The sequence below is a fragment of the Gopherus flavomarginatus genome, chromosome 8 (genome assembly GCF_025201925.1).
Source record: "Gopherus flavomarginatus isolate rGopFla2 chromosome 8, rGopFla2.mat.asm, whole genome shotgun sequence".
NCBI classification, from domain to species: domain Eukaryota; kingdom Metazoa; phylum Chordata; order Testudines; family Testudinidae; genus Gopherus; species Gopherus flavomarginatus.
In genome coordinates, this window is record NC_066624.1 from 74,719,309 (window position 1) to 74,735,801 (window position 16,493).

The 16,493-nt window shown below is 46.9% G+C and overlaps 1 protein-coding gene across 5 annotated transcripts in view; it reads left to right on the forward strand.

Annotated features, from left to right (window-relative positions):
- Positions 1-16,020, forward strand: part of PXYLP1 (2-phosphoxylose phosphatase 1) — an 89,369-nt gene extending 73,349 nt beyond the window's left edge. For all 5 annotated transcript variants that reach the window (XM_050964069.1, XM_050964070.1, XM_050964071.1 and 2 more), the window contains 2 exons: positions 9,719-9,858; positions 13,613-16,020. In XM_050964069.1, the coding sequence (XP_050820026.1) occupies positions 9,719-9,858; positions 13,613-14,544 (1,072 nt within the window). In that variant the 3' untranslated portion in view covers positions 14,545-16,020. The remainder of the gene's footprint in view (positions 1-9,718; positions 9,859-13,612) is intronic.
- The last annotated feature ends 473 nt before the right edge of the window (positions 16,021-16,493 follow it).

Sequence of the window (16,493 nt, forward strand, 5' to 3'; positions counted from 1 at the left end):
TTCCTAACACTGCACTTCATTTGACCTACATAAAAATTCTCAAAATCTGGAAACAGCGTGGGATTGGCTAAAATCCCATAAATTAATTTGTTTTCCTTCCACACTGTATTTATACTGTAAAACTTAAACTTTTCTTTCTTTATACCCTTTTTCTTTTCTCACAATTTGTCACTGCTCATGATTTTCCACATACATAGTTACAGTAAAGTACAAACAACTTTTTTCTAATCTCTTTATAAAGAAAAATATAATAAACACTGTGGTTTTGGGAATCTATTTAAGACTGCAGACAAAAAAGAAAGGGGCATTTTGATCCCAATTGAGTGAACTGATTTGCCTGAGAGCTAATGCAATTAGTGTATCTTCATGCTAGATACATTCTTATTAACCAAAGACATCTGCTCCCTTGGAACTATGCATCTAGGAAGATCCCATGTGAGCACTGTTGCCTTTATATTGAGAAAATCTGATGCCAGATTTCTTGTTTCAGAATGCTTTTATTCAGATGGCATTGTGGCACCCTCTAGTGGTTCAGATAACTTTCAGAGAAAAGCATAAAGTTCTTAGACATAAGTTTTCATATCAGTTTTGTATATTACTGTGGCAAAAGTCAGTAGGGTGTAGGTGTGTGTCTTTTTTTTTAATAGTTCTATATAAACTTTTCCATAAAACTACTAGAGACCCTTTAAGAATTTCTCTTTATAAAGTCAAAGTGAGTTCTGCTTAAAACCAAAATCCCAGTCAAATTAATTGTTTCTAAGCAATATTAAGAAATAGGTGGCTATATCTGATATTGATGGCTAAATGCCATATCAAGGAGATGTCAACAGTCTTGGATTTCCATGGTTAAGTATGCTGTCGAGCTGGAATAGTTGGGATAGGGATGGGGGTACGAGTGGGAGGGAAAGGGGGGAAATACAATGACACTGGACTAGATGAAAAAGTAGAACCTTTTAGAAGTGTATCTTGTATGTAATGGAATATGAGAATGCAGATGCACATCATTGTTCTTCTTCGAGTGATTGCTCATATCCATTCCAGTTAGGTGTACGTGCCGCGCGTGCACATTCGTCGGAAAACTTTTACCCTAGCAACTCAGTGGGCCGGCAGGTCGCCCCCTAGAGTGGCGCCACCATGGCGCTCGATATATACCTCTGCCGGCCCACCCGCTCCTCAGTTCCTTCTTACCGCCCGTGTCGGTCGTTGGAACAGTGGAGCGCGGCTTAGCTGACCTCCACTTCCCTAGCTACTCGTATTTCTCGTATATAGTTACGCAGTTAGTTTAGTTAGCGGGGTTCGGGAAGTAGCCCCTTCCATGAACCCGGTCCCGGAGCCCATGCGGGGCTCACCGGTTTTTCGAATGGGCCGGCGTGCCAGAAGCCGCGGCCGAAGGGAGATCCACACGACTCCTGTTTCAAGTGCCTCAGGGAATCACACTTGACAGCTAAGTGCCCCATTTGCAAGGCTTTTAAGCCGAGAACAAAACGGTGTGGGATTTTCACTTACCCCTCCACCTGGGGCGCCGAGCGATGATCAAGCGGCGGGCAGTAGCGCCTCCTTGGCACCGGACCCCGCCGATACTACCAAGGCCTTTCGGCACCAGCCGTCGCCGGCACCGATATCGGCTCGGCACCGCTCCCTTCTTCCGAGGTCGAGAGAGCCTACGATTCCAGTCCCCCAGGGCCACGGAATCCGGTGCCTGGCAGCTCCCCGGCACGCGCTGTGGTAGAGCTTACTGCTCCTGCTGCTTCCGTGCCAACGGCACCGCAGCCAGAGAGCTCATCTAAGACGGATCACCCGGCACCGATGACGTCGGCACCGTCGATCCCGGTCCCACGAGGGCCGTGGAATCCGGTGCCTGACGGCTCCCCGGCACGCGCCGTGGTTGAGCTCCTGCTCCTGCTGCTTCCGTGCCAGCGGCACTGCAGCCAGTGAGCCCGTCTAGGTCGGATCGCCCGGCACCAACACCTGCTGAGGCATCGACGACGTCGGCACCGTCGATCCCGGTCCCGTAAGGGCCGTAGAATCCGGTGCCTGACGGCTCCCCGGCACGCGCCGTGGTTGAGCTACTGCTCCTGCTGCTTCCGTGCCAGCGGCACTGCAGCCAGTGAGCCCGTCTAGGTCGGATCGCCCGGCACCGACACCTGCTGAGGCATCGACGACGTCGGCACCGTCAATCCCGGTCCCGTAAGGGCCGTAGAATCCGGTGCCTGACGGCTCCCCGGCACGCGCCGTGGTTGAGCTACTGCTCCTGCTGCTTCCGTGCCAGCGGCACCGCAGCCAGAGAGCTCGTCTGAGTCAGATCGCCCGGCACCGACGCCTGCTGCGGCACCGATGACGTCGGCACCGCCGATCCCGGTCCTACGAGGGCCGTTAGGATCCGGTGCCTGACGGCTCCCCGGCACGCGCCGTGGTTGAGTTACTGCTCATGCTGCTTCCGTGCCAACGGCACCGCAGCCAGAGGGCTCCTCTGAGTCGGATCGCCCGGCACCGACGTCTGCTGCGGCACCGATGACGTCGGCACCGTCGGTCCCGGTCCCACGAGGGCCGTTAGGATCCAGGGCCTGAGGGCTCCCCGGCACGCGCCGTGGTTGAGAGCCCTGCTCCTGCTTCCGTGCAACCTGCATCGCAGCCAGAGGGCTAGTCTCGGTCGGATTGCCCAGCACCGACGCCTCTGAGGCACCGACAATGTCGGCACCGTCGATTCCGGTCCCACAAGGGCTATCGAATCCGGTGCCTGACGGCTCCCCGGCACGCGCCGTGGTTGAGCTTATTGCTCCTGCTGCTTCCGTGCCGACGGCACCGCAGCCAGCCAGCTTATCTAACTCGGATCGCCCGGCACCGAACCTCGGTACCGTCAACCCCGGTCCCACAAGGGCCGTCGAATCCGATGCCTGACAGCTCCCCACTATGCGCTGTGGTTGAGCCTGCTGTTCCCTCCACGCCGGAGACGTTACCGACGGCGAGGAATTTCATTGCCATGACAGAGTCGATGCTGCCTGATACAGTCTCTTCAGGTGACCGTCCTCTGTCAGCACAGCAGAGCGGCACCGTTCATGATTACGGTCCCGCAGGCACTCCAGGTTCTGTCGACACGCCCGGCACCATCGGCAGTCCCGATGCTGTTTCCTCATCGGTACTGGTCACACTCGCTGCACCGCCCGGTATTCCGTTCGCCGACCCGCTGTCGGCACCGTTCCGACTCCCGGCGCCGCGGCGGATACCTTGACCCCTGTAGTCTCTCCCCGAGCCTCGAGATCTCGGTTGACCTCCCGGCACCGTTCTGGTTGCGGGTCTGGATCTCGTTCCAGGTACCGGTACGCCTCCCGGTGCCGGTCCCCGGTGCCGAGTTGGGCAAGGTCCGAGTGAGTCACAGACTCTGCCTGTGCCTTCTTTAGTACCTCCGTGGCAGTCCGCACACGCATCTGTGTCATTCCATATGCGCAGATTCTATGCTCAGGACCATGATCCTGACATGATGGCCAGCGGGCGCCCGCCCCAATGCCGAAAGAGGCTTGGCGCATGGGCTTGCTTGGCCGCCAGGGTACTCTGCAGAGGCCCTACAGTTCTAGGTAGCAAAGTAACAAGCCTTGCTTAGCTGCAATACTTATAGCACCGGGGTGAAGGAGTTTTTCCTTCAGACCTCCCGCCAGGAGTCCGCTGCCGTCTCGGAGGACAGAGGAAAGGAGGTTCCCGGAGCGTCCCTCCAGGCCTCGTTGGACGCAGCAGACACTGCGGCCAGGACTCTGGCCTTGGGCGTCGCCATGAGGTGCATGGCTTCAGGTTTCAAACCTCCGACGGGAGCTGCAGTTTGCCATTCAGGATTTACCCTTTGTTGGTAAAGGCCTCGTCGTGGCAGGGACAGCCCCAGGCTGCGAAGCCTGGTGGTCAATGGGCTCCTAATGCGCTCTCTAAGCATGCATACGCCGGCGATTAAACGCAGGCCTTTCTGGCCCCAGCCGCCATACTCTGTGCCTAGCCAGAGGCAGAACTTTGGCTAACGGCAAGGCCAAGGTGGTCGCGGACGAACGTCAGGCCCCCTAAAGAGCCAAGGTCAAGGTCCCTCGTAATTACCACTGGGACCGGAGACGAACCTTCCAAGGTGTACCTGGGGACAGTGCATCACCTTTAATTTGCTCCAGCCCTGTCCCCCTTCGGCGGGCGAAAGGGGCGAGGGGTTTTACTCCCGTTATGCCCTAGTCCCCCACGCGGGCACAGGTCAGACCTTCCTGGTCCTGCACGGCCTCAACCGGTTTAGAATGAGGTTGAAGTTCTGCATGGTATCCCTGGGAACCATTATTCCATCCTTACCTCCTGGGGGCTACTATGCCGCCCTGGATATGAGGGACGCGTACTTTCGTGACGCCATCTTCCCTCCGCACAGGAGGTACCTCCGCTTTATAGCCAACGGTCACTCTCCTGGCTTACGGCCATAGTCGCCGCCTACCATCGATTCGCTTATCCGAGGAGACTCTGAGACACAAACCGCTCAGTGCGTGGACATCGTCACGGTCTTATTCACAGGCCAAGGCCTGATGGTTCCTATAGAGCAATCCACTCTGGTTCCCACGCAGAGGTTGGGCTTCCAAGGGGCTATCCTGGTCTCCTACCCAGCTGGAGTCTGCTTATCACACCTGCGGTTTTAGGCGATGGCAACAATCATAGGAGGTCGACGGGCTTTCCCAACGACCTCGACTTGTTCTTGTCTCAGTCTCCTGGGTCCATGGTTGCCCGCAAGTTTGTATCCAAACACGCCACGTTCCGCCTCCGTCCTCGCCAAGTCCGGCCCACCTCGGCGTACCGCCCGGACAGGGAGCCAATGGTCATGGTGGTCACCGTTCCCTCGAACACCATAGACTCCCTAGAGTGGTGGCTCCTCCCTCCCTGATGTGGGCAGGGATGCGGTTTCATCCGCCCCAGCCCTGACTGCCCGGACGACGGACGCGTCATCTCTCTGCTCGAGTGCTCATGGTCACCCCCGGGCTTAAGGCCTTTGGTCTTCTTGGGAGCTGGCATTCCACATCAATGCCCCAAAAATGAGAGTAGTCCGCCTGGCGTGCCAGGGGTTCCGGCGGCAGCTGCGAGGCCGTTGTATCTCGGTGTTTACGGCCAACACAACGGCCATGTGCTTCCTGAGTATCCGGGGAGGGACATTGCCCCCCCCCCCTTTTTTGTCAGGAGGCCATCCATTTCCGGGTCTTTTGCATGGCCCATTCGATGGAGCTGGCGACGTCCTTTCTCCCAGGCGTTCGGAACGTCTTAACGCTTTGCCTCAGCAAGTCTTTCTGGTCTTACGAGTGATCACTCTGCCCCATGTGAGGCGTTCGGCTTTCCGGAAGTTGAGATGTTTCCTCACACAGACCTGTTCGCTCACTGCGAGAGCAGGAAATGTCAGATGTTCTGCTCCTTCCGAGGTCTCTCCGCAGGATCGATCTTGGACGCATTCCTGATGCCGTGGAGAGGCCAATTGCATTATGCCTTCCCACTGTTCCCACTGGTCCGCTAGGTCCTGCTCACACTCCGCAGGGGCAGAGCGTGCATCGTCATGATCACTCCAGAGTGGTCCAGGCAGCACTGATTTACCATGTTGCTCGGCCTGTCAGTAACAGACCTAATTACCCTTCCACCCCACCCAGACCTCATCACTCAGGGCGACAACGGGCTTTGTCGCTCGGTCCTGCAGCTGGTTTACCTCACGGTGTGGCTGCTGCGTACCTGAGTCGGGGTGACGGGCAGCCTTCCACCTGGTCAACGGTCAGGGCCAGGTGGAAGTGTTTCTTCTACGGCTGCAATACGCTCGATCTTGCTCCTGCTGAGGTCTCGATCCCCTCTATTTGGCCTGCCTCTGGCCTTCAGCGGCAGGGCCTGACGGTATCATTGCTGAGGATACACTTAGCAGCCTCTCTACCTCCCAGCAGGCTAAGGTGGCCGTTCCCTGTTCTCACGATCTATGGGTTCGAGGTCCCTCAAGGGCTTGGAGCGCTCGCACCCTCGGGTGCACCGCCCAGCCCCGACCTGGGAGCTCAGCCTCGTTTTAACCAGACTTATGTCTCCCTCAGTCGAGCCGTTCACGACTGGCCCTCTGCTATGCCTGTCCTGCACGACAACTTTCCTCGTAGCTGTTACGTCTCCTCCCTAAGGGGTTTCGGCCTTTCATGTTACCCACAGCTCAACGCAATGGGCATAACCATTGCACTCCTTGGGCATCTGTGGAGGGCTCGCATTTATATTGTGCTGACAGACCCATCTCCTAAGGTGCCCCGGCTCTGTCGCGGTAGCGGGCCAAAGGAAGGGCTTGCTTGTTTTCCTCTCAGAGGATCTCATCTTGGGTGATGGCGGACATCCCCACTTGTTATGATTTGGCTCATATTTCACCAAGCCACATCACCATGCATTCTACCAGGGCTCAGGCTTCGTCTGCCGCCTTGCTGTCTCGTGTACCTACCCACGAGATCTGTCGCGAAGCTCCATTGGTCCTCGGTCCATACCTTTGCTTCGCAGTATGCCCTGGTTCAACAGTCAAGAGAGGCTGTGGCCTCTGACTCGGCAGTTTTCATTCTGCCGCATTTCACTCCGACCCCACCGCCTACGTAAGGCTTGGGATTCACCTAACTGGAATGGATATGAGCAATCACTCGAAGAAGAAAAGACGGTTACTCACCTTTGTAACTGTTGTTCTTCGAGATGTGTTGCTCATATCCATTCCACACCCGCCCTCCTTCCCCACTGTCGGAGTAGCCGGCAAGAAGGAACTGAGGAGCGGGTGGGCCGGCAGAGGTATATATCGAGCGCCATGGTGGCGCCACTCTAGGGGGCGACCTGCCGGCCCACTGAGTTGCTAGGGTAAAAGTTTTCCGACGAATGTGCACGCGCGGCGCGTACACCTAACTGGAATGGATATGAGCAACACATCTCGAAGAACAACAGTTACAAAGGTGAGTAACCGTCTTTTATGATTTTCAAAGCTTGTGTGTGTTTCATATTTTTCATTTCTGCATGCGTTAAATATATGACTTAACATGTATATATGTGATATAGTCCTGTCATGAATTTGAACATACACTTTTAAATTCCCACCCGTACACAGAAGAATCAGTCTATTCCTTTGCTTCTCTCCTCACTTTTTCCCCTTATCATTATCTTGCTTAATCTTCAAATACCCCCTTAAGCAGGGCCGGCGCTTCCATTTAGGCGGCCTAGGCAATCGCCTAGGGCGCCAGGATTATTGGGGGGCGGCATTTTGCTTGGGGGGGCCAGCAGGCGGCTCCGGTGGACCTGCCGCAGTTGTGCCTGCGGAGGGTCCCCTGGTCCTGCAGCTACAATGGATCTGCCGCAGGCATTCCTGCGGACGGTCCGCTGCTCCTGCGGCTCCGGTGAACCTCCCGCAGGCATGCCTGCGGCAGCTCTACCGGAGCCGCGGACCTCCGGACCCTCTGCAGGAATGCCTGCGGCAGGTCCACCGGAGCCGTGGGAGCAGCGCGCGGGGCGGCAAAATGACCGCGCGCCTAGGGCACTAAAAACACTAGCGCTGGTCCTGCCCTTAAGTAACCCACCAACAGCAATAATATAAGAGTTCATATTGTGTTATGGAATCACCTTGGCTGAGATTTTCAAAGCAGTGTAGGGGATTTAGACACATCTTCCATTAATTTGAACTGTTATTGTGTTAATTTCAGATACGTTTTACTTATATCCATGAGAGTTGTAGCCATGACACTTGTATGATAAGAGAATGTTTGCAGTCAGTTTCTGTTACTGCATGTGTACTTGTTTTAATTTCTTAAAATAAACACACTAATTCTCCAGCTGTCTCAGTGAAAGGCCAAAGGAACAGTCTTGGAGTAGCCATCTCCTCCTGATGGGGTGTAACTTTAGGATGGGGTTAGCCATCTTTCTGTTACAGCCATCTTCACTGATAGGAAGGAAAGGCCAGTATCTATCAACTTCCTTGCTCCATATTGCTGCTCCTCTGTTTCATTCTCATAGAGCTGTCCATTAGTTACATGCCACAGTGCCAAGGACACCTCAGAAGCTGCAATGCATGAGAGATTTTAGTGCCACTGTGAGTTCCTAGGTGTGCCCTGTATTCCAGGATATTGCAAAAGTTTGAAAAGGAGCAACAGCCAAGACATGACTAGTTCAGAGCTAGAGCTCTGTTTCTTGTTTGTAGTATCAGGGAAGCCAAATATTTACTTTTCACATAACTGAAATTATTTGTTGAAAGAATGTTATTGGTTGGTGTAATGTTTAAATATCGACCCTTGTCCATGTTATGACTGCATGTCCTGGGGCAACTTACTTAAGCTTTGTGCTGCTCAGTTTTTCTACCTGTAAAATGAAACTAGTTGTCTCAGAGGGAAATTGATAAATGTTTCATTAATTGTGGTAAAGCACTTTGAAAGGCTTGGAAGTGCAAAGTTTTATTAGAAGTGAAATACATACTACATGTATATACATCAGGGTATCTTTGCAGGGATATTTGATCATAAAAAATGACTTTTAGTCACTCTATTAAATTGTATATATGTAATTTAGATATTGCCACTAACACTCACAATTTATGTGAACTAACTTACTCTCAAACTCTGCTGCTAGACAGAGATTAGAGAGAGATTATGGAGAATATTTGATGTTTGTTGTCTGTTTGCCTGCCTGGGTAAAATACTGGGTAAATATTCTGTGAATATTTCCCATCAATCTTACTATGACACTGCTTGGTTTGTTTTGGCCTCATCCGTAATGGTCAGCTCAAGAGTGTTAGGATGCATGTCATCTCATGTGTCTGTACTGTGCCTGACACAAAGGGCCCCATTTCAATTAGGCTTTTTGGGTGCCATTACAATATAAATGAAAATTCAGCTGTAAGTATGTACAAGAATAGTTTTTTATAAACACTCTTGCAAGTGGTTACAAACTAACACTATACTATATGATACAAGGATTATCTTATTCAATTAAAGCTGAATTTGAATTTGCAGGTGGGTACTTACCCATGAATTATCCATTAATTTGACCAGGTCACGTGGAATAATTCTCCTTCTCTTACAAAAAGGACCATGGTGTTTTTAATGGCCAGGAGAAGTTAGGAAGTTGCTTTTATTTCTCATTTAAAGACAGTTCCAGCAATGACACAGTGCCCTTTAAGAAACCAAGTAGAAATGGACTAGAGAAAAGTATGACTTACTGCATTGCCAACAGCACTTCCTGCACTATAATACCTAAGAATTCCCTGAAGATCTCCCACCTAAATACTGACCCAGTCAGCCCTGTTTAGATTATCAAACCTGACAAAATCACAAACCAAGGTTGTGTGGCTACAGACAATGCTGTTGAAATGGGGTAGTCTTTCTAGTTCTGAAAAAAAATCCCTCCACACAAGGGATTTTTCCCAATATTGTTATAATGAGATTGGTGCAAGTAACCACAAAAGTTACTAAACTGAAGAATGTTAACTTTTATTGAATTTTTGATATTCTCCTTGGACATTCGGACACATTAAAGTCCTTTATTTTGTCCTCACCAGTTCTTTAATATCAGTGCACAGCTATGTGGCTGGATTTTTTTAAGGAAAGCCCTGGCCAAGAGCAGCTGTTTTCTCAACAGGAAATATTTCCTTGTCATGAGAGTACGTGAACTGACCCTAATTAGAACTTTTCACTTTTCTGAGCTATTTTTGCATGCACTTACGGAAGTGTTCATGTTTTGGTTTCCTCTTCAGGAAGCCGTCTCACCCTCAGCTTGAAGCTTTTGTTAGGCATATGTCCCAAGGCTCTGAAGCCCAGATGGATGGCACCCTGAGCAGCCTGCCTCGTTACCCCAGTCATTCTTTGTGTGAAATGGGAGAACTTACACAGACAGGTAAGTTCCTGTACCTTCTTCTCGGTCTCCAACAAAACATAGTCCACTTCCAGGGCTCTATGGCCCTGTTTAGATAGGAATTCAGTGTGTATTAAGTAGAACCATGTTGAAAAATGATTCTGCTAGCTAACTTTGTTTCCAATCCCAGTGTAGATGAGATATGGCCATGTCAAAACCTGCATATACCACACACAGTCATGATAGTGTCATATACCTTGCCTACATTTAGCCTACTAATGCATCACTGTTGACGTTAGTCTTAACATGTTAAACCTCAGAATGGCAAACAGTTGCCATTTAAAAAAAAATCAAGCTTATTTCCTTTTCCCTCCTCTCCCAAACATGGAATTCCATTCTGCACCCCCTACATTAGTACATTAGTTGTACATTAGTCCAACATCCAGGAAGAATAATTAATACTGAGTTGGTAGCAGGCTTACAGTTCAATATCTTATGATCCATCAAATTTAGGCATGATTGGTAAGATTTAATTGCCAATTTTCCCCTGTGATGAAGTTGTTGCTTCTAGCCCAGGGAGATCCTGAGAGAGCAGATGACAAATTGTGGCACTTCTCGGTATGGAAATGGAAATGCTTTTTTAGATTATATGAGGGGCTTTTAATGTATGAGTTTATTTTTCTTTCTCGCTCTGAGTTCTGTTCAATTGGATTAAGTTGATATGAAGGGAGCCGAATTTTACAGATGATGGGATTAAAAAGAAATTCCAATAAATTGTTTAACAATTTTAAAACATTCCTGAACTAGCTTGGCTCTAAAATATGGAATGCATAGGACACATGATGGCTTTGTTATATGGTGTATAGCTTTCATTGGTAGTAAATGGGGATTATTTGCATAACTCTGTCATGGCTTCACTCCTTCTGAGTAACATTCTGTCCCTCATTTATTCTGATAAAACGTTTATATTACACCAGCATGCATTTCCTGTTTGTAAAACCGTGTTACAGTTTAGGTCAACCAGATACATTATCCTCACTATTGTAATAAAAATGAAGTATATATATCACATGATATATGAAAACATGTTGGACTCAGGTCCTCAAATGTATTTGTGTATTTTATGTGTATTATCAATTCTGTTCAACATATAGCACCTGTTGTGTATAAGCTACAATCCCTGTTTGTACATTTATTTTTATTTGCTGTCCAAATATTTTCCTCCAAAATTAACAAAAGCCCTTATAAAACAAACCAAAAAAATCCCTATCTGTAAACCTTCCCAGTCAAAACACAGTTGGGTTGAAATGTGGTTGTGAGCAAGGAATTAGTTTTACTGTTGGCAGATTTCTTACCTCAGTATATGGATATATTTTGCTTTCTAAAAAACACACTAGCAGCACACACCTCTGTGCTCTGGACTCTCTTTACAATATTTAAAACAATACTGAACCATTCATATCCATTGTTATTCCTGGGCGAATTCGGTGCCTAAAAAGTAAAAATTCTGCGTATTTGTCAAAATAACACTACATAATCGCGCCAGTTTCAATTATTTTGGTAATTTATTTCAAAATACCTCTCAGTAAGTATGTCTGTCACAATACAGACACACAAAAATTCCCCCAGAAGTAGAGAGTTAAAGAAACCCCTGTGTCAACCCAGTCCCTGCTTCTCTGCCCCCAGCCCCCCCAGAGCCCAGCCAGGGGCCCCTTCCCAGCGCAGGCACTCAGACCCCCACTCCCCCCAGAGGCCTATCTGTTTCCCCTCCCCTCCCCTCCTCGAAGCCCAGACACTCACAACCCCTAGCCCTACCCCACTCCCCAGTGGCCAGCAGCCTCCCCGCACTCCGGATCAGACACTCACAGACCCTACCCTCCCAAAGCCCAGGGATCCAGAGGAAGAAACAGCCTGATGCTGGGTCCCAGGCTTGCACAGAGTTTCCTGTGTGCTGCTGTCTCTTTCCTTCAGTGCATGCTGGGAACTGCAACTGCTGGGAACCCTCCAGTTCCTGCCCCCTTCCGCCAGCCGTGCCTTCTATTTGGAGCTAGGCTCTGCCAGGTCCAGCGGCTTCTAGTGGCAGCCAACATCTCTGCAGCTCATTTCTGTGGGGAAAAAAGGAAATTCTGCACACACACCATTAATTTCTTCAAAATTCTACATTGCGCAGTGGCACAAAATTCCCCCAGGAGTACACTCTGGACCACCTGCACATTCTTCATTCCTGCCCCATAACATCATTATACCTTCATTCTATCTCTCTTCCCCAAATACCTATGAATAATGGAGTTCTTTGCAATGTATCTGGAAGGAGAAATCTGGACTCTGGCCAAAGAGAATGGCAAACACATTGTAGCATTGAGGAGCCTCTGTGGAGAATGCCAGCAACTGCCTCCTTTCTGTATTCAGGAAGCACCAGCTATAGTATCTCCATTGATCAGACTTTTGATAATGATCAATCATACCACAATAAATTCCCTCAACTGTCTGGAGCCTGTCAGATCCCATCGATCACCTTGGAGTGGATCATTGAAACAATAGCTAGTTGGCCTGTCCATGCTGAGAGTGTAATCATAACTTCTCCAAACCCATTCTTAGTACTAGATCCAGATTGTAGCCAGCTAGATTTGTAAAACCAGCTGGGGTGGTCCTGTGACTGTCACCATAGCCAGAAATTCCAGAGTTAAATAAAAAGAATCCTCCTCCTCATGGGTATCAGTCACTGAGCAACATTGGCCTCAGCCCGTGCAATACCACCTCTCTTGAGGAATCTGCAAAGCTGTCCCAGGATTTCTGCCATGTAGTGGGGTAACCTATACATCAATTTTAAATCTAACTTTACCGCATCCCAGGACTCATACATTGTCTGTATGGGTTAGTTAGTATCTAGAACTGACGCTCCCTGTGACAACATGTAAAGGTGCTCTGGCATGCAAAAGTAACTGAGTTCTTGCCTATCACTTGGCTGTGCTGGACAGGGTTGTAAAAGGAAAGGGGAGTCTGTTGCAAAGGAGCCTACTCTAGGGGAAGGGTGGGACTTCTCCCTTCCCAGCTATGTGAAGCTGTGGAGGGTGTTATTCTGTAGTATGAGTTGATTTGTGCTGGCTTTGAATTTTGGTTCTGGAAATAAAGCAATCTCTGAAGAAAGAATGGGAAGAGGCTGGTAGTTGGGACTTGATTTCCTTTCCCTAGTTTGAGAGTCTGTATGCCAGCTTACGCTCCCCTAACCCATTCCAGGTTTGTGGTATGCATTTAAGGGCTGTTTTGAAACTATGGCTGTTTATCTATGCAAGCAGCACTGTGTTAACAGATTTCTCCTGGAAACTGAGTTTGGATCCATTTTATAAACCACATAGTATTTTTCATAGATCATCAGACTAGCTTTCCTGTTCAATTATTTTAAAGTTCTATATCCAGTACTACTCATGAATGAGCTGCTTTATTATTAAAGGTTATAGAACTAGCTGTTTATCTACACTGAAGAGTATACAGAGCTAACCTATATTTCAGATTTAGAAGTGTGTGTGTGTGTGTGTGTGTGTGTGTGTGTGTGTGTGTGTATATATATATATATATATACACACACACACACACACACACACTTTGTGAAATCTTCCTGAATAATAGCCAAGCTTAAGTGAAATTTGACTCTTGGGTAAGATCAACATTTTTTAAACTAATTTGTGCATGTTAGAAAACTGCTAATTGTCATTTCCCAAAAGTATCAGAGTTCTAGACATTTCCCATAACCCATTTATCCAAACACTGGTAACAGGATTTTTTAAATCTCTCCTAGGTGTTGTACAGCACTTACATAATGGACAGCTATTACGGGAAATTTATATAAAGAAACATAAACTGCTATCAAGTGATTGGACAGCAAAGCATCTCTACTTGGAGACTACAGGAAAAAGTCGAACCCTGCAGAGTGGGCTTGCACTTCTGTATACTTTCCTTCCAGATTTTGATTGGAAGAAAATTAACATAAAACATCAGTGGAGCACTATCTTTTGTTCTGGAAGCTGTGATTGCCCAATGAGAAACCATTACCTAGAAGAGGAGCAACGCCGCCAATATAGCTTACGGGTGAAAAATAGCCATTTGGAGAGAACATATGTGGATATGGCAAAAATAGTAGGCATTCCCACTAGGCAATTAAGAGCTTCTAACCCAATAGATTCTTTGTTGTGCCATTTTTGCCACAATGTCAGTTTCCCTTGTACTAAAAATGGCTGCATTGACATTGAACACTTTAAGGTAATTAAGACACACCAATTAGAGGATGAGAGAGAGAGACAAGAAAAGAAACTTTACTTCTGGTATGCACTACTGGCTATTCATCCTCTCCTTAATCAGACTGTTAACCGGATGCAGCGCGTTGCAGAAGGCAAGAAAGAAGAATTATTTGTCCTTTACTCAGCTCACGATGTAACCTTGTCACCTGTTCTCAGTGCCTTGGGCATTACAGAAGCCAGGTTTCCGAGATTTGCAGCCAGATTAGTCTTTGAGTTGTGGCAGGATGGGAAAAAACCCAGAGAACACTTTATCCGCATCTTATATAATGGGTTTGATGTCACATTCCAGACCTTGTTTTGCCGAGAGCATAACATGCATTCCAGCAAGCCCATGTGTCCTCTGGAAAAGTTTGTTCATTTTGTCAAAAGGGGCATGTTTTCAGTTTTTAATAGCACTAATTATTATGATGCATGTCGCAGGAGACCATTTTAAAGGGAGGTGTTGAGGAGAAGAAGAAATGTTAATTTATGTATTGACACAAGGTCTGTGTGTCTGTATTGGTGGAGGGGGTGGAGTTCACCTTTTGGGTTTTCAAATTCTTGTACATTAAAGTACAAAATATTGCTTGAAACAGATTTTAATACAGTTGGATTTTCATCAGAAGACATTCTGGATGTTCTGGAGTAGAAAATAATTTGCTAGGTTATTTTAGTATGCATATGAACACATTTGCTAAATTATCTGTAATTAATTAAGTGTGCTACTGTAAACTGGACATTGCTTGAAAAAGTTTGAGAGTATAGGTTTGGTTCCTCTGAATTCCAGGGCAATATTTGGACACTGCAAGTTACCATTTATAAACAAAATGGTTTTTTTCCACCATATTATCACGATAGTTTTAATACATAAGAAGCACACTGGATCAAAAGTACGTATTAATTCCAACCATCTGTAGTATAGTCTTGCTAAAGAAATCCTGTGACAGGAACATCTTTCCCTTTGCCAGAAATATTAGGGGACAAGTTGGCAGAAATACACACATGTGTTTTGAGCATGTGCAAATGTATGCGTGTGTTTTTTGCACACAGCCTTCTGTAAACTTGTCCCTCAGGTAGGTATGCTGGATGAATGGATATAAACGTCTCTTCTTTGATTGCACTTTCAGCACTTTCATAAATAGTTTGAACACAATCCAGAAATGTTAAGGTGTGTGACTGTCACTAGAAACAGATAAGTAAATACTAATATTACAGATAAATGTGAGTGGGAAATTAGAATAATAAATCAGTCAGTCTAATGGCAGAATTTTTGGATCTTTCCTATTAGTAACTGTATTCATGCTGACAGACTGTGGTACAAACCGATGTGTTTCAGGCTGATGTAGTGGCTGTTTGAGGGAGAAAGACAGCTTGAGTAAACGCTCAGAAATTTTGTAGTCCAACTAGTATTTTTATAGACTAGGAAGATGTTATTTTTTAAGATGAGTCTGGTACATACTGTATTGTGTGTATGTATAGCACACTACATTTTCTTACCTGTTTGGTTTGCAAAGGGCTGTGAAAAACTGATTTTGTACGTGCTTTCCCTGGATCAGGATCAACAGACTTAGGAACAAATTAGCTTTTATGGATGATTTATCTTGAGCCACCATAGTAAGTATGAAAACTCCATTTTTAAACTACTTTCATCTCTTACAAGTAGTTAATGCAGATCCAATTTTTAATACAAATGTTTGAAAAAGATTTTCATTACGAGAGTATTGCATTTTATAATGGTGGAGTTTTTTACATGTCTAGAAATAATTATGATTTAGTTTGTGGTTTGTGACTTAATGGTGCTAGTTAATCAAAGAAAATGTATCTGAACATCAGATTCTCTAAGTTGAGCAGCATTCCAGTCTCTCTGTCTCGTTTTCAAATGCTGAATTTGAATAAGTTTCTATAAATAAAGTTTTGGGGAATATTTGTACACTTGTGTGTGCTTTGAGTTCAATATAATTCTTACTTTTCTTTACTATACCCAGCTTTTAAAATTTATCTTGCAAACTGTTGTTTGCTTCATTGATAATTTTCACTGTCACTGCATTATTTAATTTTTTTCTGCCTCCTTAAAACTGTTTCTGAGTACGGGCTAGTAAACACACTGTAAGGTCTTAAAGAGAAATAAAGGTATAAATCTTGGGTCTTTTATGTTGCATTAGGAGTGTGTAATCACAGAAAAGGTTCCTGTACCTCTGTATATGGGGCAAATTTAAATTGTTCTTCTGGTGGGTTGGGAAGGGTACAGAATGCGTCAGGTTGAGAGATTTAGCTCACTTTAAACAACCTTTTTTTAAACTTATTGAAAATGATCAGCTTGTCTAAAGTAGGCATTGCACTCTCTAAGTCACTCTACAAAGGGCTGCTGCAATAACTTCTTCAGGCTGATAAGCTGCTGTTGTT